General features: G+C 40.7%; 2 protein-coding genes across 6 annotated transcripts in view; both read right to left on the bottom strand.

The window, feature by feature from the left end:
- LOC124859567 (guanine nucleotide-binding protein G(I)/G(S)/G(O) subunit gamma-4) overlaps nt 1–21,322 on the bottom strand; it is a 28,649-nt gene extending 7,327 nt beyond the window's left edge. Inside the window, exons 1-2 of one of the 4 annotated variants that reach the window (XM_047352450.1) lie at nt 21,186–21,322; nt 16,620–16,725 (exon numbers count right to left, since the gene is read on the bottom strand). In XM_047352450.1, the coding sequence (XP_047208406.1) occupies nt 16,620–16,718 (99 nt within the window). In that variant the 5' untranslated portion in view covers nt 16,719–16,725; nt 21,186–21,322. The other 3 variants (XM_047352446.1, XM_047352448.1, XM_047352449.1) reach the window with 3 other exon arrangements.
- Nucleotides 21,323–22,433: 1,111 nt separating this feature from the next.
- Nucleotides 22,434–27,031, bottom strand: part of lyst (lysosomal trafficking regulator) — a 98,040-nt gene continuing 93,442 nt past the window's right edge. For both annotated transcript variants that reach the window (XM_047352423.1, XM_047352422.1), the window contains 2 exons: nt 25,512–25,583; nt 22,434–25,398 (listed from right to left, as the gene is read on the bottom strand). In XM_047352423.1, coding sequence (XP_047208379.1) covers nt 25,260–25,398; nt 25,512–25,583 — 211 coding nt within the window. In that variant the 3' untranslated portion in view covers nt 22,434–25,259. The remainder of the gene's footprint in view (nt 25,399–25,511; nt 25,584–27,031) is intronic.

A 27,031-nucleotide genomic window follows, 5' to 3' on the forward strand; every position in this document is an offset into this window, starting at 1 on the left:
CTCATGCCGTATTAATAGCCAATGAGTACAAATGTGTTTTAAGAGAGACTTAAAAACACCAAGAGTTGAAACCTGTCTGATATGAAGGGAGAGCTGGTTCCACAGTTTCGGACAAACAGCTGAAAAGGTCCAATCACCTCTTTGGACCAGCCTGGATGTCAGGACAACTAGAGAAATCTGGAGGACACATAAGGCTGCAGGAGGTCAGACAGGTATACAGAAGCCTGCCCATTCAGGGCCTTATGGGTAATCAATAAAACTTTAAAACAATTCTAAAATAAACAGGGACCCAGTAAAGGAAAGCGAGCACTGGGGAGATGTGTTCAGGCTTTTTTAAAAGATGAGCTGAAGCGTTCTAACACAAACATACAGAGAGTTACAGTAAACCAGGGTCGGAGCTTATGAAAGCCTGAATCACCCGTTAAAATTATTAAAAGATAAAGATGGCTTCACTTTACATAGAAGTCTCAGTTTTAAAACTGATCTTTATACTACAGAAATAGTCTGTTTAAAGTCGAATCAAGGATCACCCAAGCTTTAGATTTTTATGACTTTTGAATTGTTCTTTGGTGATCCAATCCAGACGTGATAACCCATTTAAACTAGAACTATGCATTAAAATAATGCATTCCCCTGTTTTGTAAAAGAAGACCAAGAAACCAAAGTATGAAATAGAACTTAATATGTTCTAATAGACGAGACATTTTCTCAACCACTTAACTGCACTGTCATCAATAAAAAATTTAAAAAACTACTACATCTGGCAATGCACATCATTTATGAGCTGTAATCCTTTAAAAGAAAATCAAACCTGGCCAAAATCAGAACCGACGTGAAAGTAATAAGAAATCATAGTCGGCCAATCAGTGAATCAGATGAAGAAGCAGATTTTTAATAAAAACATATGATGGAGCATCACAGAGTAATCAGCTCATTAGGCAACTGGTCTATAACTGGTCTATATATGTTTAGATGGACAGAAAAACAGATGTCCAACTTGTCTATAGACGACTGTTAATAAACGGTTTGCTGTTATGCCTGTAAAACAAAACAAGAAAACAGACTGCAGCTGAGTTAATTCAAATTTACTGAAGTGAAGATAAAAACTGATGAATAAGAGGGACTGATTAAAGTTTGGAATAAAGAATGAATAATGGAGTACAGTATGGTGTGCTTAAGTGATTATTATATGGAAAACATTTGCATTGTCATATGTACGAAGTGAATTCAGCAACTAAAAGAAGGTTTTCACCCTGTTCTTAAGGTTTGGACACATACAAAGACACACACTAAAGGTAAAAAAACATTTTTGGGGAGATAAACCATGTATTTAAAATAAAGCTATCATATTGTGTAAGGAATAATCTTTTGTTGGGATTTTAGTTTCCTCCCATAAAAAGATTAATTTTAATTCAGAACTTTGATTTTGTGACTTAGCCTCTCCCTAAATTAGCATTAGTGTGCATGTTTTGTCATCGTTATGTAGCTGAATTCAACATAAGACTTAGAGTTTAGGACTTGGCAACTGGGTCAAATTTCACTTATTAATCCTGCGTTTAATGTGTTTCAGATGTCATCGACTAATTTAATGTGTTAAAAATCCTAATCAAAAATAATGACAACTCAAACTGCCTTTTCGTGTAGCGGCCATGTTGGAAATTGAACTTGTGGACCTCCGACTTTCCCAGTGGAGCTTAAAAGTTCCAACTTCTGAGTACAAATCGAAAGCAGAACTAACTCTCGAACTGGAAGCCACACATAAAATGCCAAAATCAGCGTGGTGATTTCCATCGGAAAGCGTTTTAAACTGATGTAAGGATGGTTGAAATGTGTCTCCTGTGCTAGTCCAAGAACACCTGCAAGGCCGAAAATAAACCAATACCAGTTCTCAAAACGTCCAGGAAGTAATAAATGGCTGTTCACTTCAGATTAGACCCAATAATGCTTTTGGGGTACCATGGCAACCAAAAGAATATATTGTTTGTAACTATTAACTTAAAACTTTGAGTGTCTGCTTGGTGTTACTATCAGTGGCATTCATTTCCATGACCTGCTCCTTTTCTATAAAAACACGACCTTTAAGAACACTCACTGTTTTAAATCACTGAAAAAAAATGGGTGAAGGTTTTTCAATCATTTGGAGCTGTCCTATCTTATCTTTACAAAACTATTTTAGAAAATAATCTGTGAAAGTTGGATAAAATATCCTTTTTTAAATATTCTTCATAACACTTTGTCACACTTCAGAAATCTATCTTTTCCAAGACAAGAATAATTTGTAGAAGGCATCTTATTACAAAGATTATTGTTTGGTTTATGCTTCACGTAAACCGTTGGATTGATTATAATTCAATATAATCTACATACAGGTCCTTCTCAAAATATTAGCATATTGTGATAAAGTTAATTATTTTCCATAATGTCATGATGAAAATTTAACATTCATATATTTTAGATTCATTGCACACTAACTGAAATATTTCAGGTCTTTTATTGTCTTAATATGGATGATTTTGGCATACAGCTCATGAAAACCAAAAATTCCTATCTCACAAAATTAACATATTTCATCCGACCAAAAAAAGAAAAGTGTTTTTAATACAAAAAACGTCAACCTTCAAATAATCATGTACAGTTATGCACTCAATACTTGGTCGGGAATCCTTTGGCAGAAATGACTGCTTCAATGCGGCGTGGCATGGAGGCAATCAGCCTGTGGCACTGCTGAGGTCTTATGGAGGCCCAGGATGCTTCGATAGCGGCCTTTAGCTCATCCAGAGTGTTGAGTCTTGAGTCTCTCAACGTTCTCTTCACAATATCCCACAGATTCTCTCTGGGGTTCAGGTCAGGAGAGTTGGCAGGCCAATTGAGCACAGTGATACCATGGTCAGTAAACCATTTACCAGTGGTTTTGGCACTGTGAGCAGGTGCCAGGTTGTGCTGAAAAATGAAATCTTCATCTCCATAAAGCTTTTCAGCAGATGGAAGCATGAAGTGCTCCAAAATCTCCTGATAGCTAGCTGCATTGACCCTGCCCTTGATAAAACACAGTGGACCAACAACAGCAGCTGACACGGCACCCCAGACCATCACTGACTGTGGGTACTTGACACTGGACTTCTGGCATTTTGGCATTTCCTTCTCCCCAGTCTTCCTCCAGACTCTGGCACCTTGATTTCTGAATGACATGCAGAATTTGCTTTCATCCAAAAAAAGTACTTTGGACCACTGAGCAACAGTCCAGTGCTGCTTCTCTGTAGCCCAGGTCAGGCGCTTCTGCCGCTGTTTCTGGTTCAAAAGTGGCTTGATCTGGGGAATGCGGCACCTGTAGCCCATTTCCTGCACACGCCTGTGCACGGTGGCTCTGGATGTTTCTACTCCAGACTCAGTCCACTGCTTCCGCAGGTCCCCCAAGGTCTGGAATCGGCCCTTCTCCACAATCTTCCTCAGGGTCCGGTCACCTCTTCTCGTTGTGCAGCGTTTTCTGCCACACTTTTTCCTTCCCACAGACTTCCCACTGAGGTGCCTTGATACAGCACTCTGGGAACAGCCTATTCGTTCAGAAATTTCTTTCTGTGTCTTACCCTCTTGCTTGAGGGTGTCAATAGTGGCCTTCTGGACAGCAGTCAGGTCGGCAGTCTTACCCATGATTGGGGTTTTGAGTGATGAACCAGGCTGGGAGTTTTAAAGGCCTCAGGAATCTTTTTCAGGTGTTTAGAGTTAACTCGTTGATTCAGATGATTAGGTTCATAGCTCGTTTAGAGACCCTTTTAATGATATGCTAATTTTGTGAGATAGGAATTTTGGGTTTTCATGAGCTATATGCCAAAATCATCTGTATTAAGACAATAAAAGACCTGAAATATTTCAGTTAGTGTGCAATGAATCTAAAATATATGAATGTTAAATTTTCATCATGACATTATGGAAAATAATGAACTTTATCACAATATGCTAATATTTTGAGAAGGACCTGTAGATGGCAGACAGACATACAGCTGTAAAAATAAAAAAAATAAAAATAATGAAGATGAAAGAAGAATGAAGAAAAAGAGCAACTAATCTTTTGAGTCACCAATCACCAAAAATGTCTGGTAGTTTACACAAATTTGGTAAAATTACAGGTTTTTTAGGCTCTAGTGGCCTTTGTTATTTTTTCAAAGTATTTTTTCAACAGTAGTCAGACAGGAAATGGTGTCTGACTACCGTAGTCAGACAGGAAATGGTGTAGAAAGAGCGGGGTAATGTTCTCGATGCAGGCTGTCGCCGGATCAAATGCATCACGTACTTCACCCACTACACCAGCAGCACCGCACCCTTTACAGTTGTTTTTAACTTACAAATTTAACACCTTGATCACACTCTTAAACTGACACTATGTTGAAATACCTTATGTTTAAATTTCCTCATTCATTTGCCTTTTTCATGTGACTTTTCGGTATTTGTGACTTTTTTTTTATTCCAAAGAAAGCATCCAGGCCGGGGTAAATTCTTCCACAACGTTGTGCAAGAATGTGTTATGGTCTGAAGGAACCACACTCGAACTTACAGAAACAACACAGCACATCACCTGATAGAACACCATACACACCCACAGTGATACATGTTGGGGGCAGCATCATGATCTGGAGTTACTTCTCTTCAAATGAAAAGTCTTTTTTAAACCCAAACCTTCTGCTGTTTGTTAGAAGAGGCATTTCATTTTTCAGTAACACTGCGAAGTCCAAAAGACAGAATAGCTTCCCTGGAAGAAATGTACATGTTTTTCTACAGGCTTTCTAACAGAGTCCAGATTTCAACCAGATAATATCTGCGGGGTCACCTGAAAGGGGCTCTGGACAACAGATGTCCTCTCAAACAGAGAGATTTTAATTTTTATAGGACGGAGCGGGCAAATATTGTCAAGGCATTATGTGACATACTGAAGGAACCTAATGATCTATTAAAATTATGTTTAAAACTGTTTATTTTAAGGGTACGTACACTCATGCAACCAGGTAATTACGGGTATTTTAGATTTTTGATATTTTCCCTCTAACACATTTGTTTTCTGTTCAGTTTTACATAATATATGCCACATTAAAAGTGGATCAAGTGTGGAAAGGACTCATGATGGTATCAACTTCATAATACTTACAAGCCTGGATTGTTACCAGGAGATTATTCAGTTTTAAAAGCCACTGTAGATGAGACACAGATCACCAGTAAATATCTCATTGTCCCAATGATATGAAAAGTGCTGCTGGCATCAAATTTCCACTGAGCAGCCAAACAGATTTCACTGCAAAGAAGCAGATTGCAAGAGCCATATCATCACGCATGACTACCAATCTGCACACTTCTGCTTTTTTTCTGCTCCAACTACTAGTTTCTTCCAGATGATCTGCTTTATATTATTTTAGTTTGCCATGCTACACCTGCGATCTGTTTGTCAATTCTCTGCAGTTAAAAAAAGCTCCAAAATTACACATTATCCTCACGTGAATAGAGTGGCGTTTGCTTAATGTGAGAAAAATAAAACTTAATGTATATTTCAGTTCCAACATCATATACATAGCTGTAATGTAGCCATAAAAAGTGAATGTTATTCACATAAGAAACATCATCCACTATCTGCACTGACCCACGTACAGAAACCCCACTATTCAAACCTGCACAAAGAGAAATATTAATAGTCATCTCCTGCATTCCAAAAACACAACCTAATTATTTTCATAATGAAACTAAATGCAGCAATTATATAAACTGCATGTGGACATGTGCATAGAGCAGGAGCCCCACAGGATGAAAAGTGGTACTGCACTGAGTGTGTCATTAAGCCCAGACTGATTGTAATTACACCACAGCCCCATGATGGAAGGAGAGTCCTCCTAATTAGCACAGATCACATTCCTTTGGCTGATTGAGCAATTAATGAGAAAGTGTTGATCCCTGCTCTTTTCACTGGTACCTACCCCTCCCTTCATCAGATCCCTTAATTAAATTTAAGGGATCGCCCAAACTCTGTTTCATCTGTGCTTTCCACGTCTTCAGAGGCATGCTGTTAGTTAAGAGGTTTTACTGAAGAGTTAATCATGTTTGAGGAGTCAAGCGGTAACAACAGACTATTGTCAATCCCCCTGCTAAGATATGAACACAGGACCTTTTAATGCACGTTTTTTGGTCAGTGTATTTGCAAGAAAAAAAAATCTTTCAGTCATTTTTTTTAAACATTATTATAGCTAAAAAAGAAAAATGTAAGCAGCAAACTGAAGAAGCCACTCCCATGTAACACTTTAAAAAGCTTGTCTTGGTAAATACAGGTCCTTCTCAAAATATTAGCATATTGTGATAAAGTTCATTATTTTCCATAATGTCATGATGAAAATTTAACATTCATATATTTTAGATTCATTGCACACTAACTGAAATATTTCAGGTCTTTTATTGTCTTAATACGGATGATTTTGGCATACAGCTCATGAAAACCCAAAATTCCTATCTCACAAAATTAGCATATCATTAAAAGGGTCTCTAAACGAGCTATGAACCTAATCATCTGAATCAACGAGTTAACTCTAAACACCTGCAAAAGATTCCTGAGGCCTTTAAAACTCCCAGCCTGGTTCATCACTCAAAACCCCAATCATGGGTAAGACTGCCGACCTGACTGCTGTCCAGAAGGCCACTATTGACACCCTCAAGCAAGAGGGTAAGACACAGAAAGAAATTTCTGAACGAATAGGCTGTTCCCAGAGTGCTGTATCAAGGCACCTCAGTGGGAAGTCTGTGGGAAGGAAAAAGTGTGGCAGAAAACGCTGCACAACGAGAAGAGGTGACCGGACCCTGAGGAAGATTGTGGAGAAGGGCCGATTCCAGACCTTGGGGGACCTGCGGAAGCAGTGGACTGAGTCTGGAGTAGAAACATCCAGAGCCACCGTGCACAGGCGTGTGCAGGAAATGGGCTACAGGTGCCGCATTCCCCAGACCTGGGCTACAGAGAAGCAGCACTGGACTGTTGCTCAGTGGTCCAAAGTACTTTTTTCGGATGAAAGCAAATTCTGCACGTCATTCGGAAATCAAGGTGCCAGAGTCTGGAGGAAGACTGGGGAGAAGGAAATGCCAAAATGCCAGAAGTCCAGTGTCAAGTACCCACAGTCAGTGATGGTCTGGGGTGCCGTGTCAGCTGTTGGTGTTGGTCCACTGTGTTTTATCAAGGGCAGGGTCAATGCAGCTAGCTATCAGGAGATTTTGGAGCACTTCATGCTTCCATCTGCTGAAAAGCTTTATGGAGATGAAGATTTCATTTTTCAGCACGACCTGGCACCTGCTCACAGTGCCAAAACCACTGGTAAATGGTTTACTGACCATGGTATCACTGTGCTCAATTGGCCTGCCAACTCTCCTGACCTGAACCCCATAGAGAATTTGTGGGATATTGTGAAGAGAACATTGAGAGACTCAAGACCCAACACTCTGGATGAGCTAAAGGCCGCCATCGAAGCATCCTGGGCCTCCATAAGACCTCAGCATTGCCACAGGCTGATTGCCTCCATGCCACGCCGCATTGAAGCAGTCATTTCTGCAAAAGGATTCCCGACCAAGTATTGAGTGCATAACTGTACATGATTATTTGAAGGTTGACGTTTTTTGTATTAAAAACACTTTTCTTTTTTTGGTCGGATGAAATATGCTAATTTTGTGAGATAGGAATTTTGGGTTTTCATGAGCTGTATGCCAAAATCATCCGTATTAAGACAATAAAAGACCTGAAATATTTCAGTTAGTGTGCAATGAATGTAAAATATATGAATGTTAAATTTTCATCATTACATTATGGAAAATAATGAACTTTATCACAATATGCTAATATTTTGAGAAGGACCTGTACACTATTTTAATTCTGTTAGACCTCAGCACATTTGGTAACGTGGGTCGTGATTTTCTTTAAAATTTCCTCTATTTACACTTATGCACAAACAAATTATCCATAGGGTTGAAGGTCATACAAACACGAGTTGCTAGGTGTGGTGGTGGTGCAGCGTGAAACCCATATAAGGAGGCATTAGTCTTTGACGCAGCCCGTCACTGGTTCAAGTCCTGGCCTTTGCTGCATGTCTTCCCCATCTTTCTCTCCCCATTTCCTTTCAGCTCACTTTCAGAAAATAAAAGACAAAACTGCCCCGGCACATGTAGGCAACCAGCTTCTCCACGTTGTATGCCTGACATGCAGCGATTGAAAAAATACTTATACACTATATTCCTGGATATATTCCCTAATATTTCAGTTATTACATATTACCTGTGATAAAGGTTTGCTCTGAGGTTTTCCATAATAGTAGAGTAATGTTGCACTTAATGTACGACAGAAGTGGGAATTTAGAACTAAAAACTATAGTCCTTACTACTGATTATGCAATCAAATAAAAGTCCATTTTCATGTCATTGGACATCTAAATACAGATTTTCAATAGGATTTAGGTCGGGACTTTGCCTGGGCCATTCAAACGAATAAATATGCTTTGATCTAAAACACCCCATTGCAGCTCTGGTTGGATTTTTAGGGTCATTGTTCTGCTGGAAGGTGAACCTGCAGCCCAACTTTAAACAGGTTTCTTTCAGGATTTCCCTGTGGTTAGCACCATTCATACTCCTATCGAATCTGACCAGTTTCCCTGTCAATGCTGAAGGAAAGCATTCCCACAGCATGATACTGCCACCACCATGTGTCACCTTCGTGATGGTGTGTTCAGGATGATGTGCAGCGTTAGCTTTCTGTCACACCAAACATTTTGCATGTAGACCAGAAAGCTTAACTTTGGTGTCATCTGACTGGAGCACTTTCCTCCAGATGTCTCCTACACGGCAGAGTACAGAAAACAAAAAAAGAAGGTGCAAATACCTAAGGAGAACCTCTCTGAGTAATACAGCAACACACACACTTGGACATAAAAGATAAAATATATGTTTTTTAAAACTATCCAAATATTCTCTTAAAGCAAATAAAGTACCCATCTACAAGTCTAAAAGTATTTCTTAAAATGGAATGGAAAAATATTGTTTAATTTGGTTTTTCAGCTATGATGCAATGTTTTTACCACAATAGTGTAAATTCATTCAGCAACACCCTTTAGGCATGAACATAATGTGTGAAAATACAACAAAACAAACAGCTGGTTTATCAGGCGACAGTCATGTCACTGTCTAATCAACACTTCGTTTTCATTTTGTCTAGCAAACGTTCAGATGTATTACTCAGATATTCTCATGTTTTCTTTTAAACAGCCTCTGTGCTTCGATAGGATGATTTCTAGGCCCAGCTAGGTCAGCCTCGGGGAAGGGTGGAAATGATCCCGGGAGACCATGAGGAGCCTTCTGAACATCATCACCATGATACGGTCATTTCAGTGGCACAAGAAGTCCTTTATAAAACATGTTAAGACCTTCTATTAAATGGACTAAACTCGCTAAAGTCACAGTTATGAGACTGACGTCAACTTTGGAGAGAGAAATAAAAAAAAACACTGCTATACAAGCATTCATGTGTTCTTTGCTCCATCTGAGGTTTTAATCTGCAATTTGTGGTGCTCAGGTTTCGGGATACAAGATGAGGAGGAACCAAACTGACCCAAACTAAACAGTAGTGGTTTGGGAAAAGTGTGAATTTCCATTTCTATGACTGTAGCATTCCTCTTGGGGCGCTGTGGCTTCAGTCATTTCAGGTTTTTTATTTGTAAATTCCATATTTTCCCCAAAACTACATTTTCGAATATATCTTTTTGATAATTTTTAAATGGAAATAAAAATATTTGAAGTGATTAGCATCAATAAAAATGATCTGTGGTTTGATACTGATGTTGACGTCCTCACCTGATAGCAGAGCAAATTTCCCACGATTGATTTACAGATTGATTGAATTTATTTGGAGATAGCACAATTCTATATTTACACTTCATGACCACAGTCAAATATCAAAGCACAGAAAAGCCAAGAGCTTATTTCCATTGTGGTTCTCTAGAAACCTCAGACCCAATTCTGAAGGACGTACGGAAATCAAGAAATTCCTTCAATAGAACCTTCTTGACAGCATTAAGCAGATTAAAAGAACAAGGAAGAGTCATAAAGCCATTTGGGATTGGAAGCACAGTAAGAGCTATTATCCACAACTGAAACATGAAACAGTGGGGAACCTTACAAGGATAGGCTGACACACCAAAATTACTGCAAAAGCGCTTCAGCAACTCATCCAGGAAGAACCCAGAACATCAAAAGCAATGCAGCCTCTCAGAGCCTTAAAAACAACTACTATCAAACAAACAAACAAACCAACAAACAAACAAACAAAATGAAAGTTATGAAGTGGCCTAGTGAAAGTTTGGACTCAACTTCGATTGAGAGGGTGTGACATGACCTTAAACACAACATTCAGGTTATCTTTGATCTTAAAATTATTTTGATTGTCTGAAGTATTTCAGTGTGACAAAAAAGCAGAAACAGTGGGAAATACATTTTTACAGCACTGTTTGTGTTTCTGCACTCATTGCTATGCTGTTTATGGGGAGAAATACTTTTGCTGCAAAAAATAGGACCTGATAACAGCAGACCTAAAAGGAGCTTGAGGAGTTGCCCAGCTAAAACCTAGAGAATTGTCTTCCTATACGCTGGTGCGTCGTTTTATGGTAATTCAGGTAAAGAGAAGGCTGAAACTCACAGCTCTTTGCTCGTTCAGCTCTCCATATGGTAGATACAACTGAACAGTGAGAATCTTGTCATCATGCAATCTGGAAACTTGCAGGCAGCAGCGTCTGCAGACCAACTGACTGAGGAGCAACCCACAGCTTCAGACGTGTAAACAAATTGACATATGTGCACAGAACGTGACTGAGATGAGATCAGCCCGATATGAAAATGTCCACGCCTGGCAGCCAGTATTAATGTTTACCTTCAGTCATATAGCAGTCTTACACTTTCATTAGTAACACTTACACTGCAGCCATTTTTTTAAGGCATCCTCTTTCAATATTGGACCAGTTCCAGTTACTAATTTAAACCTAATAAAGGAGGAAAAATAGGACACAGGTTTAAAAACACCTGAATTTTCCTTCAGCCCTTTCATAATGTACTAGAATGACAAACAGGACGTCACTGTGAATATGAGAAACAACACAAGGCTGTTATAAAGAGTGTGTTAGAGCATTAAGATGTTGTCTGCATCTAAATCCAAAGTATCTCTTAGTAACTCAAATGACTGATTAAAATGGTTAAGTAATGTTTTTTTTGGATCCAATAAATTAAATAAAGCAAAACAAAACAGAGCAGAGTTAAGAATAAAGAAGAAGGTTGTCAACCAAAGTATGTACACCCCTAAGTAAAAATGTCCAAATATTGCCCTATGAGCTACTTTCCCTCCCTGGTGTCGTGTGACTCATTAGTGTTACAAGGTCTCAGGTGTGAATGGGTAGCAGGTGTGTTAAGTTAGGTGTCATCGCTATCAATGGAAGTTCAAAATGGCACCTCATGGCAAAGACTTTTCTGAGGATCTGAAAAAAAAAAAAAAAGAGTTGTTGCTCTACATAAAGACGGCCGAAGCTGTAGGAAGATTGCAAACACCCTGAAACTGAGCTGCAGCACGGTGGCCAAGACCATACAGCGGTTTAAAAGAGCTGGTTCTTCTCAGAACAGACCTTGCTATGGTCAACCAAAGAAGTTCAGTAAACCTGCTCAGCATCATATCCAGACGTTGTCTTTTGAAAACAGATGCATGAGTGCCACCATCATTGCTGCAGAGGATGAAGGTGTCAGACTGCCCGTGGTCAGACCATATGTAGCACACTGCATCAAATTGGTCTGCATGGCTGTCATCCCAGAAGCAAGCCTCTACTGAAGATGATGTCTATGAAAGCCTGCAAACAGTTTGCTGTAGACAAGCAGACTAAAGACATGGATTACTAAATATCCTGTGGTCTGATGAGACAAGGATAAATGTATTTGATTCAGATGGTGTCAAGTGTGTGTGGCAGCAACCAGGTGATGAGTACAAAGACAAGAGTGTCTTGTCATCAGTCAGTCAAGCATGGTGGTGGGAGTGTCATGGTTTTGGGGCTGCATGAGTACTGCAGGCCGTGGGGGACCTATGGATCATTGAGGGATGAATGACAACATGTACTGTGCCAACTGAAGCAGAGCACGATCCCTTCCCTTTGGAAACCGGGCCGCAGGGCGGTGTTACAACATAATAACAACCCCAAACACACCTCCAAGCCAACCACTGCCTTACTAAAGGGTAAATTGAGGGTAAAGGTGCTGGACTGGCCCAGCATGTCTCCAGACCTAAACCCTATTGAGCATCTATGGGGCATCCTCAATAGGGTTTAGGTCTGGAGACATTAACCTTATTGAGCATCTGTGGGGCATCCTCAAATGGAAGGTGGAGGAGCACAAGGTCTCCAACATCCACCAGCTCTGTGACATCATCATGGAGGAGAAGAAGAGGATTCCAGAGGCAACCTGTGAAGCTTTAGAGAACTCCATACCCAAGAGAGTTAAGGCAGTGCTGGAAAATAATTGTGGACACATAAAATGTTGACACTTGCGCCACAATTTGGACATTTTCATTTAGGGGTGTAATCACTTTTGTAGCCTGCAAGTTTAGATATTAATGGCTGTGTGTTAAGTTATTGAGGGGGCAGCAAATTCACACTGCTATACAAGCTGCACAGAGACTCCTTTACATTGTATCAAAGTGTCATGTCTTCAGTGCTGTCCCATGAAAAAATATAATTCATTCCTTTTCTACCGCTTCTTCCATGGTGGGTCGCAGGGAAGCTGGTGCCTATCTCCAGGAGTCTACAGGAGAGGGGCAGGGTACACCCTGGACAGGTCGCCAGTCCATCGCAGAGAAACACAGACACACAGGACAAACAACCACGCACACACTCATTCACACCTAAGGGTAATGTAGAGAGACCAATTAACCTAACAGTCATGGTTTTGGACTGTAGGAGGAAGCCAGAGTACCCGGAGAGAACCCGTGCATGCACGGGAAGAACATGCAAACGGGAGTTGAACCTAGGACCTTCTTGCTTCAGGACAACAGTGCTAAAAATCTAATATTTACAATAATATCTCTGTGAGATACTTTGGTGATATACTGTAAGTGCACACAAATATTTAGCTGTAATAATCAGGTATTAGAGTGGCTTTTCTGAACTATCTCTATAGTTGTAGAGATAGTTGTAGAGGTGACCTGCTTCGGGTCACCTCTACAAAGACAGCGTCCTCCCCCAGGCTGTCTCTCTGATAAACACAACGAACATCTATATATATACACACACACACACACACACACACACACACACACACACACACACACACACACACAGGGGTTGGACAATGAAACTGAAACACCTGTCATTTTAGTGTTGGAGGTTTCATGGCTAAATTGGACCAGCCTGGTAGCCAGTCTTCATTGATTGCACATTGCACCAGTAAGAGCAGAGTGTGAAGGTTCAATTAGCAGGGTAAGAGCACAGTTTTGCTCAAAATATTGAAATGCACACAACATTATGGGTGACATACCAGAGTTCAAAGAGGACAAATTGTTGGTGCACGTCTTGGTGCAAGGAGCCCAAATCTTGGGCTGTGGACAATGTGAAACATGTATTGTTCTCTGATGAGTCCACCTTTACTGTTTTCCACACATCCGGGAGAGTTACAGTGTGGAGAAGCCCCAAAGAAGCGTACCACCCAGACTGTCAGTGCCAAGGACTACCGAACCATTCTTGAGGACCATGTGCATCCAATGGTTCAAACATTGTATCCTGAAGGCGGTGCCGTGTATCAGGATGACAATGCACCAATACACACAGCAAGACTGGTGAAAGATTGGTTTGATGAACATGAAAGTGAAGTTGAACATCTCCCATGGCCTGCACAGTCACCAGATCTAAATATTATTGAACCACTTTGGGGTGTTTTGGAGGAGCGAGTCAGGAAACGTTTTCCTCCACCAGTATCACGTAGTGACCTGGCCACTATCCTGCAAGAAGAATGGCTTAAAATCCCTATGACCACTGTGCAGGACTTGTATGTGTCATTCCCAAGACGAATTGACGCTGTATTGACCGCAAAAGGAGGCCCTACACCATACTAATAAATTATTGTGGTCTAAAACCAGGTGTTTCAGTTTCATTGTCCAACCCCTGTATATACATACACACACACACACACAAACACATACATATGTACAGGTCCTTCTCAAAATATTAGCATATTGTGATAAAGTTCATTATTTTCCATAATGTCATGATGAAAATTTAACATTCATATATTTTAGATTCATTACACACTAACTGAAATATTTCAGGTCTTTTATTGTCTTAATACGGATGATTTTGGCATACAGCTCATGAAAACCCAAAATTCCTATCTCACAAAATTAGCATATTTCATCCGACCAATAAAAGAAAAGTGTTTTTAATAGAAAAAACGTCAACCTTCAAATAATCATGTACAGTTATGCACTCAATACTTGGTCGGGAATCCTTTGGCAGAAATGACTGCTTCAATGCGGCGTGGCATGGAGGCAATCAGCCTGTGGCACTGCTGAGGTCTTATGGAGGCCCAGGATGCTTCAATAGCGGCCTTTAGCTCATCCAGAGTGTTGGGTCTTGAGTCTCTCAACGTTCTCTTCACAATATCCCACAGATTCTCTATGGGGTTCAGGTCAGGAGAGTTGGCAGGCCAATTGAGCACAGTGATACCATGGTCAGTAAACCGTTTACCAGTGGTTTTGACACTGTGAGCAGGTGCCAGGTCGTGCTGAAAAATGAAATCTTCATCTCCAAAAAGCTTTTCAGCAGATGGAAGCATGAAGTGCTCCAAAATCTCCTGATAGCTAGCTGCATTGACCCTGCCCTTGATAAAACACAGTGGACCAACACCAGCAGCTGACACGGCACCCCAGACCATCACTGACTGTGGGTACTTGACACTGGACTTCTGGCATTTTGGCATTTCCTTCTCCCCAGTCTTCCTCCAGACTCTGGCACCTTGATTTCCGAATGACATGCAGAATTTGTTTTCATCCGAAAAAAGTACTTTGGACCACTGAGCAACAGTCCAGTGCTGCTTCTCTGTAGCCCATGTCTGGGGAATGCGGCACCTGTAGCCCATTTCCTGCACACGCCTGTGCACGGTGGCTCTGGATGTTTCTACTCCAGACTCAGTCCACTGCTTCCGCAGGTCCCCCAAGGTCTGGAATCGGCCCTTCTCCACAATCTTCCTCAGGGTCCGGTCACCTCTTCTCGTTGTGCAGCGTTTTCTGCCACACTTTTTCCTTCCCACAGACTTCCCACTGAGGTGCCTTGATACAGCACTCTGGGAACAGCCTATTCGTTCAGAAATTTCTTTCTGTGTCTTACCCTCTTGCTTGAGGGTGTCAATAGTGGCCTTCTGGACAGCAGTCAGGTCGGCAGTCTTACCCATGATTGGGGTTTTGAGTGATGAACCAGGCTGGGAGTTTTAAAGGCCTCAGGAATCTTTTGCAGGTGTTTAGAGTTAACTCGTTGATTCAGATGATTAGGTTCATAGCTCGTTTAGAGACCCTTTTAATGATATGCTAATTTTGTGAGATAGGAATTTTGGGTTTTCATGAGCTGTATGCCAAAATCATCCGTATTAAGACAATAAAAGACCTGAAATATTTCAGTTAGTGTGCAATGAATCTAAAATATATGAATGTTAAATTTTCATCATGACATTATGGAAAATAATGAACTTTATCACAATATGCTAATATTTTGAGAAGGACCTGTATATATACACACGTGTGAATAATTGGCTGCACATGCACATACATGTATATACTGTTCCTTTTATCCATTTAAGTCAATTCCTTAATTTTGCCCACTATCTTGGCCAAAAAAGCTGATTCTATTCTATTGATTCACACTGCTGAAGAACATACACACCACTCTTCCGCCCCTTGCTATGTTCTCCTACTACTCTCCATTTATGCATTATTTGCATTATCGTTGCCATTAACCTTCCATAGAAGTTGTGCCTGGCTTGGGGCTTCTGTGTTTCACCTTATCTTTTTCCTGGAAAGGGCCTTTGACAGAGCAGTTGCTGCCATTGACTTCTTGTTTTTTTAATTCTACCCATAGAAGGTACTCCTCATTCTGTGATTCTGTGACACTTTTGTGTGCACACAAATATTTAGCTGTAATAATCTGTATAAACTGTATTACCGCTTGGCTTTCTAGCTTTTTCCTTAACTTTTTATAAAATGGCACAACATGATCAACTGACTGCTGTTTTATAATTAGGATCAAATAAAACTGGAATGAATTTTAATGATATAAACATTTGGATAGATTGGGTTTTATATAACTGGACATGAACCAAACCTGTTCATGTTGTAATGTGCCTTCAGATATTTGTTGTAAATTTGGGCTATACAAACAATCATTACTTAATTAAATTGAACAGAAATGCTGCTAATTGTAACTATATAATATTTTGTGATATTAAATATCAGTGTGCAAGAGTTGGATCGTCATACGTCTGAAGCTTCTAGGTGCACCAGATAAGAAAAAGCTGCACAAATGCAGATTTTAGATGGAACACAATCATTGTACCTTTATCCTGTCCATGCAGGCCTCCATCTTCAGCTGCTCCACTGCTTTCCTGGCTTGGGAGATGCTGGCTGTGCTGTTGTTGACAATGCTGTCCTTCATGGTGTGCCTGTGACAGACAGCAGAGGTTAAAAAGGAGGTGTGCATTAAACTAGGGAAATCTCTGCCACCTCTCCAGCAGCCTGTTTCTACCAACTTGTTATTTTGTCTTGGAAAAAGGCAACTTTTTGCAATGGAATTAATTTTTTGAGCAACTAAATTTTATCTGAAGAAATGGGTGGCAGGGACTCTTTCTTTCATCCGGATTCAGTACAAGAGAAAGGCAGAAGGTCAGGTGTTACGACTCATCCCAAGTAATACAACTTGCAACGTTCTCAAAACTCCCTCAGATTAGAGGGAATATGTCCATTCTTTGCCCAACTTTCTCTTGAAAGCATGCCTTGATGCAGCTGCACAATCTGTCCTACTAACACACTATTATGAAGTGGAAAGGATACCTGGTTTCAACATTCTTTACAAGTACAATTTTAAAAGTGTGCCATGCACTGCATTCAGCCTCCTTTAACCTGACATCATAAAAAATTACTAAATTACTAATTAAATAGAGTTCAATAGTGAACAAACACCATCATAGACACCAAGGATCACTGTAGACAAGTCAGGGATGCAGCTCTGCGGAAGCTTAAAGCAGCTTTAGATTATAAATCAATACCACAACCTTTAAACATCTCACAGAACACTGTTTATCCATTATGTGAAAATGACAGTATTTTTACAACTGCAGAAAACAAATCTGTACTCTTAGAATTGACAGGCAGGCAAAGAAGAGCATTAATGAGAGAAGCTGCAGAGAGGCCTCTGCTAACTCTGGAGGAGCTGCAGAAATCGACAGCTCAGGTTAGTCATACACTTTATAATTATGGAAATATGGGTTTTGTAGAGTGGCAAGAAGAAAGGCATTGTTGAAAGAAACCAATAGGAAGTCCAGTTTTTTATGACAAAAGCCACGTAGGGAACACAGGAAAAATGTGGAAAAAGATGTTTTGGACAAGATTTGAATTTTTGGTCTACATGCAAAACACAAAGCATGGCAAAAAAACTAACACTGCAATTCACCCTTTACACACTATCCCCACGGTGAAACATGGTGATCGCAGCATTATGCTGTAGGTTGCTTATCTTCAGCAGGAACAGAGAGCTTGGTCAGAGTTAGATGGGATGATGGGTGGAACACAGGGAAATGCTCTGAGAAAACCTGCTAGAAGTTATAAAAGACCTTAGACTTGGGTGGATGTTCACCTTCCAGCATGGCAACAAACCTAAACATACAGCCAGAGTTCAATGGAGAGGATCAGAGCAAAGCCTATTTGTGTTTTAAAATGGCTCAGTCAAAGTTCAGAGCTAAATGTAATTGAGAATCCGTGACAAATCCTACAAACTGATGTTCACAGACTCTCTTCATCCAGTCTGACAAAGATTGAGCTATTGTGTAAATAGAAATAGGAAAAAAACGTCAGTCTTTAGATATGCAAAGAAGGTAGATGCAGTATACACATGTATGCAACACTGTCAGATTATTATTTGTAAAAACTTGGGAAAACAAAGAATCCCCCCCCCTCCCCTCCACCTTCCCAATTATGCAGACATTGTGTTGGTCTAAAATCCTAATGAAAGACATAAAAAACCAAAAGGTGTGAATACTTGTAAATGTAGTGACCAATTCTTGCTCCTATTTTGACCCCCCTCGGTGCTGAATTGGCCTAGTTTGGCAGCAAGGAGATGAGGAGCAACCTGACCACAGATGTGTTTTATAAGGATGTGCATGAAGATATGAAACGTTTCACTGATATAGGGTGCAGCCAGATGCATTCTCCCCTTTTTCGGTTTAAATTCAATCGTTTCACATCGAAATACCACAGAGATAATAAAGTAGATGTATTGCAAAGGGAGATGGGGTATTTCATTTCTAATGCATCGCCTTTTTTTGGATTTGTCACCAGTTTTTAGCTTCTAATCACACACCCTCGCACGAAGCTACCAGGCCTATAGGTTTCCCTTCGATCCGCGCATCCTGAGGCTTTATCCGGCTGGATTTCAGCCTCCGGTCGCCCGTGTGTCGTTTCATCCAAATGCACCGATAATGATTGTTGATTCAAATCTGTCAAAACGAGACGGGTTCGTCTCTCCTTATTTCTAAGAAGACAAACAGAGCTGCGGCCCTGCTTAGACTTGAAAAGCCCACGCCACGAACCAGAGTCAAAAATCTGGATTTAGGACTTAAATGCTCGAATAAGCAGACATTTATGCAGGCTTCCTACCTGAGACGTGCCAATGCTTTTCCAATTTGGAGAATTCCGAGTTGACTCCACCCAACAGACAACACACACACACGCAGAAGAGGAGGATGTGTAAGAATAAAACAAAATCAAACGACAGGAGGAAATCCCAACCTCGCTTCTGATCTGAAGGAGGAAAATCCGTGCGTTTGCCCTAGTCTTGCCTCAGCGGGTTCCGACGCGATCCGAGCGGTCAGGTGTCGGTGCGCTCCACGGCTGGACCTGGAGAGATGTTACGCATGCAGCAGAGGGGGGAAACCTCGGTGTGACGGAGAGATCTGTGATGCAAAGGCTGTGAGTGTGGGGTAGGCGATCCGGGGACCATGCAGGAGCTGCAGCTTCAACGGTGCGTTTCCAGTGGACAAACTAGCACCGCCTGTTACTCTAATTAGAAGTTGACGGGTTTGTTTCCCCCCCTGCTTGATTGACCGCTTGAGAAGGCGTCAGAGATCTGCAGGCTTCCCCGTTTCATTTTTACCTCAGCTTTGACATCACCGGGTCCTCCCCGCAGCAGCTGACGGGCCTCACCCAGTCTTAACGACAGCTCGCTTCACAGGAACACATGAATTAATAACTAGATTTGTATCATACAATTGTTGATTTCCCCCCTGGTAGGGATCCATAACAAGCCGTACAATAAATTATTTCTTTAACTGCAGAAATGTCCAACCCGAGTACATGTAAATTGTGTTTTTAACTCTTTCTTCTCTTCAGCTCTCTTAACTGGTCTTAGGATTTTAGATCAGATGGTCATGAAAGAAGACTGATTTTGTGTCTGATGAATTGCTTATGAATTGATTTGGCAATGTCTGTATATACCGTTTCTTTATGTTATTTCCTCTAAAGTTTATACAGTTATACTATGTCTGTTCGCTGTCAGTGCTTGAACCTGATGTCAAATTCCTTATTTGTGCCCACAATCTTCACCAGTAAAGCTGATTTTGATTCTATTGCCTTAGACTGCTGAAGGACATATTGACCCACTTTTTTCTCCCCTTGCTATGTTCTCCTACTACTCTCCATTTATGTATTATTTGTATTATTGTTACCATTAACCTTCCATCGAGGTTTTGCCTGGGTTGTGGCTTCTGTGTTTTGCATCCTCTCTTTCCTGGAAGAGGCCAGTTGACAGAGCTGTTGCTGCCATTAATTTTCCGTTCTATATCTGTTTTTTATTCTACCCGTAGAAGGTACTCCTCCTGCTATGATTCTGTCTTTAGTTGTACTCACTTTTGTAAGATGCTGTAAGTGCACACAAATGTTTAGCTGTAATAATCAGGTATTACAGCGACTCTGCAAGCAGCTGGGCTTACTAGATAACTTTTATAAAATGATGACTGTGCTGTATTATAATTAGGATTCGTTTAAGAGACCAAATCCTGACCAGTTTTCAGAAGGTTTTTTCCTCCCTTACCATCCTGGTTACTCTGTGTAATGGATGAGTCCTCATCCAGTCTTATCACAGTTCTGGTTATGTTGACGTTTTTAATTATTGCTCCTGATTGTAGATCCTGGTTTTGTCAACTTGTGGTAGTCATTTCCTGACTTGTGAAGATCATCACACACCCACCTGGCTTCCCTAAAATAGCATGTTTTCATGCCTTTCCCATTTTGAAGAAATATATTTTCTAGACACTCTGATCAGCCTAAATAAATTAGTTTTAGATGGAAAAAATACTTCACTGATATTATTTTCTTGGAACTAATTCTATCTCACCCAACATGTGGGACCCATTTGGATTTTCCTCACGCTGGATGGATAAAAAGTGGGCATAGGCTCCAACAGGGCTCTTTATATGGGACCTACTTGTATTGGTTAAATCAAATCTATATTCACAAATTCAGTTGGGTCCCCTATGTAGTTTTAAGATGGGTCTTAAGAAAATCAGTTGCACAACACAGCAACTCACCAGCCACTTTATTAGGCACATCTGGTGACTGTGGAAGCCATTTTAATGTTCAAGAAACCAGTTAAAAATGGTTTGAGCTTTGTGACATGGTGTGTTGTCCTGCTGAAGGTAGCCACCAGAAGATGGGTACAATGTGGTCATAAAGGAATGGACATGGCCAGCAACAATTCCCAGGTAGGCTGTGGTGTTTAAATAGTTCTCAGTTGGCACTAAAGGGCTTTAGGCGTGCCAAGCAAACATCCCCCACCCCATTACACCATCTGCTGCTGTAGCCCATCTGCTTCAAAGTTCCACATGTTGTCCAGAGATGGTATTTCACATACCTTGGTTGAGACAAGTGGTTGTCTGAGTAGCTGTTGCTCTATCATTTCGAATCCACACACCTGCCATCCGTCGGATATTTTATCTTCTCTGAAAACAAGAGAGATGGTTGTGGGTGAAAATCCCAGCACATCAGTAGCTCCCAGCTGAAATACTCCAACAGCCCATCTGCCACCAACAACCATGCTGCATTGAAGGCAATTTACAGCAGCTAACAAAAGTGAGTAATCCCTCACATTTTTGGAAATATTTTATATCTTTTAATGGAACTACATTCAAGATATGACACTTTGAAACAATATAATCAGTGTACACCTTTTATAAGCCATCAATATCAAAAACATTGGCAACAAAAGTGAGTACACTCCAAGTGAAAATGTCCAAATATTGCCCAATTAGCCATTTTCCCTCCTGGTGTCATTTGCCTCGTTAGTGTTACAAGGTCTCCGGTGCAAACGGGGAGCAGGTGTGTTAAATTTGCAGTTATCACCCTGGATTACTGAAACCATGTCCTGTGGTCTGATGAGACCAAGATAAACTTGTTTGTCAAGTGTGTGTGGCAGCAACCAGGTGGGGATTACAGAGTCAATACATTTCCCACCTATATGGGCCCCACAAGTAAACATTGGCCTGGATGCTGGACACAACCTGAAGTGTTTGCTGCCAAAAAGCTCAACCTTAGTCCCATCTGAGAACAGTGCCCTGTTCCAGTTAAAGTCCCAGTAGATTAGTAGACCGCACAAAGCTTTTTCCAACATCATTCCTAAACTATATGTTGGCCTGATGTCACTCTTTGCTGCTGTTCTCAATCAGTGAGCTTCAGAGTGTTTCTTTATGGTTACCTCCTTAACCATCCTCACTGTGAGAGGTGACAAGGTAAATATTCCTACCAGTGGCTAAAATAATAATGGTAACATTAATTAAAATTTCATAGAATCTCTGATGAACTTCACAAGGTATAAATTTACAAAAATGCTCCAATTTCTTTATGGGTACCAACTGCTGATTAAATAAATTATTCTTAACATAGGACTGGTCCAACTCACATCTCACACACACAAACACTAAATAAATGTACAAAACGATGGTACATTGTCTGATTATGCTTCTGCAATAAAAGCAGAAATTATTTAGATTAATTCCCAGTGGTGTAAATAAATCTGTCTGCATCCATCAAATAATTTCTCATTTTAGAAGTCCCTAAATGCATCTTTCCACACACAAAAAAAAAATGGACACAACAAAAATGGTGTGGTCATACTTCTTCAGATATTTTTAAATATATATATATATATATATATATTTATAATATTTATCACTTGGTTTGTTCATTCAGACACATACATATGTACAACAAAAAAAAGGAAAAACACAACATGACCTTTGGGGACCCTCGGCCCATCATTTCAGTCTAAACAAAAACACGACACAAACTAAGACAATGATCTTAAATTATGCATAGCTTAAGTTATTAACAGAAAAATAAAACTTTCCTCTGTCACACGCAGCGTTTTTCACTTTCTCATGATACAAAACAAATTAGAAACATACTGAACAAAAAATATACCTGGTTACAAAGAAGAAGATAGAAGTGGCTGTTTAGAGGATTCAGAAAGGAAATGTATGTCTGTATGTAGATAAGTGTTTGAGACAGTAAACAAACACAGCAACAAGACACTTTCTCTAAGAGTCAGGCAGGTAAAGCGGACAAAGGAATGATGATAAATGAAGAAGACTTCCCTTTAGCTAAGACAAATCAACCTGTGAGATCTTTTTCCTTCACGCTGCATTCAACACAGAGGCAGGAGTAGTTTTTCAGAAGATCTTAAAAAAAAAAAAAAAAAAAAAAGGCATTTGTTGTGTGTGAGATATTGCTTCCTGGTATTTATGTGCAGCATTGAATCACCGCCCCCTGCTCATGTTAAGACCACAGATTATTATGCTACTCTGGCAACAAACAACAAAAAGTGCTTCTGACAAATATTTGGCTTTATAATGGCCAAACTGTAAGTGCAGCGAGCTTGGTGGGAATGTGCAGAGAAGATGTGTGGACCCTCAGGTGGGTTTAAGGGTTAAAAGGCTGGTCTTGTTTTTCCTGGACTGATGACTGTAGTGCACACGAGTCTGAGAAGCCTCATCATCATCATTCATCTAAAACTCCCACCTACCAAAACCTTTTCTTTATGCTTAAAGTTACCACGGTTACGGTTTAAAAACATTAATGCAATAACTTTTCTTCACACTGTTGCTACGGGTTAAAGTCACATAAATAGGATGTCAGAGAAACTGCCGGACTACCAAAGTGCCACAGAGCCCCTCCCCTGCCTGTTAATGTGCACTGCTGGTCAGCTGACTGAAAAGATGATGCAAACGAGAGAAACGTGTAGTACGAGAAAGAAATTCAGTTGTTTGCAAATATTTCTGGTCACAGAAAACACGGACTGTCATGATGTGGAAACTACCAGAGCACTGCCACCACCACTCGTATAATTCTGTTTTAAAACTACGGCAACAGATCTGTTTAGCGGCTGACTGCAGATTATACATGAGCTGGTAGCCTGACTAACCAGGAAACATCAGCTTTTTAGTGTCTCAATAATTAGAGATGCACTTATCAGGCTTTTTCTGGCTGAGAATTTCCTGTTTTCTTTAGGATCTCAGCAGCTCATTAAAAATTGTATAAATTCAGACTTTAAGAACATATAAAAAAAAAAAGAAAACGAATGGTTTTTGTTAGAGGTAATACTTTTCTAGCCAACAGAAAACAAAGGAATTACACAATTACTGGATTTAAGCATCGAGTATTTAGTTATCTATTTTATATTAGAAGCAATCGAGTGAAAACTGGCTGATTCTAATGTCTGGTCAACTCTAACGTTTAACATAATACTTTTAGCAGCAGTAGAAATAATTGTTGCTTTTCGGTTTTAAGAAAAATTCAAATAAATGGTGTTATTTAATTTTGTTTTATTTTGGTCGTCATACCATGACAATCTCATGCCGGCGCAGGCCTAGCTTTAACTATGTGTCCTTTAATGCTTCTTCTCCAGCCCTAGGCGTTTAATGCTGTATCTCTGAGATTCAGAGCACTCTTTAAAAGGACTGAAAATATTTTTTGGGGTTTTTTTTTCAGGAGACAAATCCAGATAAAACAAATGAAACATGAAGAGTAGGGACACATGAGCCACAGTTTTAAATAAATACATAAATATAAGCCTTACTAAATGCAAGAAAACATTTTCAGCCCAGGTGGCGTTGGGCGACGAGCTCATGACTGTAAATGTCATATCCACATTCACAAAGTTAAGGTCAGCATCATCCTGGCATGCAGAAGTAGGACAGAACAACAGGCAACACAAGGTGCAATTCATCCCATCTCATCTCCCCTGCAGTTCCTCCTCAGAGCTGGGACAGAGAGCAAGGCAGGGCCGTGACACCGGTGTTCACACTAGAGCAGGGCCGACAGCCCCCCCACACAGAGCGGGACGCCTCCCAGTGACAGGCACAAAGAGAGGAACCACAGCGTCAGCACGACACGCTCCACTCGCTGAGCTCTGGCAGGAATCTGTCAGCTGCGGCGCTGTGGGAGCCCCGAGCACTGCCGAGGTGACAGACAGGGGTCTTTTTCACACTTTTTGGCTCCGGCTTTGCCCAGACAATAGCAGCTTACCAGGGAACAGTTACAACATATTCAGCAAAAAAACACAGAACAGAATGAATCAAAGCGTTTAAGACTAATGTTAAACACACGCCTAGAAAGAAAAAGTGTCTGTTGCAGCCAAAACATTCATCCACTTCTCCGATATTTCACCCTATAAATATATATATCTATCTACACATAACACTCTTTTAATCTTCCTTCCTTAATGCTGGGTGTGGTACAGTTTGCTCAGCTGGGGGGTGGCGTTATTAAAAGTCAGGACGGGTTCAGAGAGGTGGAGGCCATGCGGAGATGCCCTTTCCTCCCCGTCAGTGGAGACAGGATCACGGGGAGGAAGAGGAGAAGGATGGGGATGGGGAGTGGAGGAGAGGTCCTCTTGCTGAGAAATGGACAGCAGTAAACATCAGATGCACGGTCAGCCGGCTGCATAGCTGCTCAGGAAGGAGTAGAACATGGGCAGCTTCATGCGCTGCTGGTCCCGTCGACACCACGCCATCACCGTGCCCTCACTGTTGGCCGTGTAAAGGTGGTGGCCGTCGCACGAGTACGTCAGGCTGAGTTCATCAGGAGAGACGATTATCAGCAGGTTTACCAACATGTTCACGAAGAAAGTGACAGTAGATGAAAGCCTAAAGAGAGTTGTATGGTCACTGCGCTACTAAATTACCTGATGATAGGTTTACTCGACTTCGGGAAGGTGATCTCTCTGACTGGTTTCAAATCCCACGTGCTCCACAACCTAAAAAATAAATAGTTAAAAAAACAGCAGTATAAATAATTTAATAAGAATTTAGACTCAATAAAAACTAAAAACAATAAATTATTTCTTTAAAAGCCTTCAAATAAATCCATCTTCTATTACAGTAGAATAATCTAACACTGAACATTGGAGTTAATCTTTTCAGTGAAACAAAAAACACAAGAAATAATTGTTTGAAAAATAAAATTAAAAAAGGCCACATTTATTGGCACCACTAAGAACTAATACATAATAAATGCAACTGAAGCATTTTTTTAAAATTCATAGTTAAACTTTTATTAGTAATCCACGACTTCCTTTTTCCTATGGGATGTGACACAGAAGACCATTTCTCTTCAAAACGGGAACGACAGGAGAACATGCTACTCAAATAAGGCGAGTGTGTAAATCTTCATATTGGGTACAAGAAAGTCACTTCTTACCTGAATGTACCCAAATCTACAGTCAGTGCAATATTTAGGTAGTTTAAAACTGGAGCTGGGACAAACAAGCATGGACAAGGACGCAGGTTTTCCTTGCCACGCACAGTAAACGATGGCATCAAGGCATCACATCCCCCCGTAATACAGATCACCTTGTCCTTTCACATCATACAAGTCCATCTGCTGAAATCACAGGCCCTGTGTGCTTCAGATCATACTGCTGGGATTAAGGAACCAATGTGTGTCGCAGTCCTCAGGAAGGCTGTTGAAGTGCATTTAGTGATTCGAATACAAGCCAAGCTGCCTCAGGATCTGCTGATCAATGTATTTCTCAGCTCAGACACTAGAGAGCATTTGGTGCCCCTGTTCGATGTGCACCTGTGAACACCTGGTGCTGCAGCTGATACTGTGTATTATATCACTGCATCAAACTCATTTCGCAATCCCATGTTACCCCTTACATCTAACAGTGCTCATGGGTGGAACCCGCATATGGGGGCCTCAGTCGACGCAGCCGTCCCGGGTTTGAGTCTCGACTTCGGAGACCTATGCTGCATGTCATCCCCCTCACTACACCCCACGTCCTGTCTGCCTACTTTCGAAAAATACAGACCACTAGTGCCACAAAAACTTCAACTCCCCATTCCGTGTCAGGACCTTTCACCAGGCGTAAAGGACACGAGTGGATCACTAAACAAAATGATGGACATAACGGGTCGTTAGCTTTTTGGGAACAAACGATCCAGGTGGGTTTGGAATGAAACAATGGATGAATATGTGGAAAAGCACCTCATGCCCGCTGTTTGGTACGGCGGAGTATCTCTGATGCTGTGACCCTGTTTTTCATTCATAGGTGCTGGGAAGCATCTTGCATAGCATCAAGAGCTTTTTGAAATACCAGGATATTTTTAATATAAATCTGGTCCCCTCTGCCAAAAGACTAAAAACTGGTGATAAATTTCAGCAGGATAAGGATCTAAATCATTCAGAAACATTAACTGAGGT

Source organism: Girardinichthys multiradiatus, chromosome 22, assembly GCF_021462225.1.
Source record: "Girardinichthys multiradiatus isolate DD_20200921_A chromosome 22, DD_fGirMul_XY1, whole genome shotgun sequence".
Taxonomy (NCBI): domain Eukaryota; kingdom Metazoa; phylum Chordata; class Actinopteri; order Cyprinodontiformes; family Goodeidae; genus Girardinichthys; species Girardinichthys multiradiatus.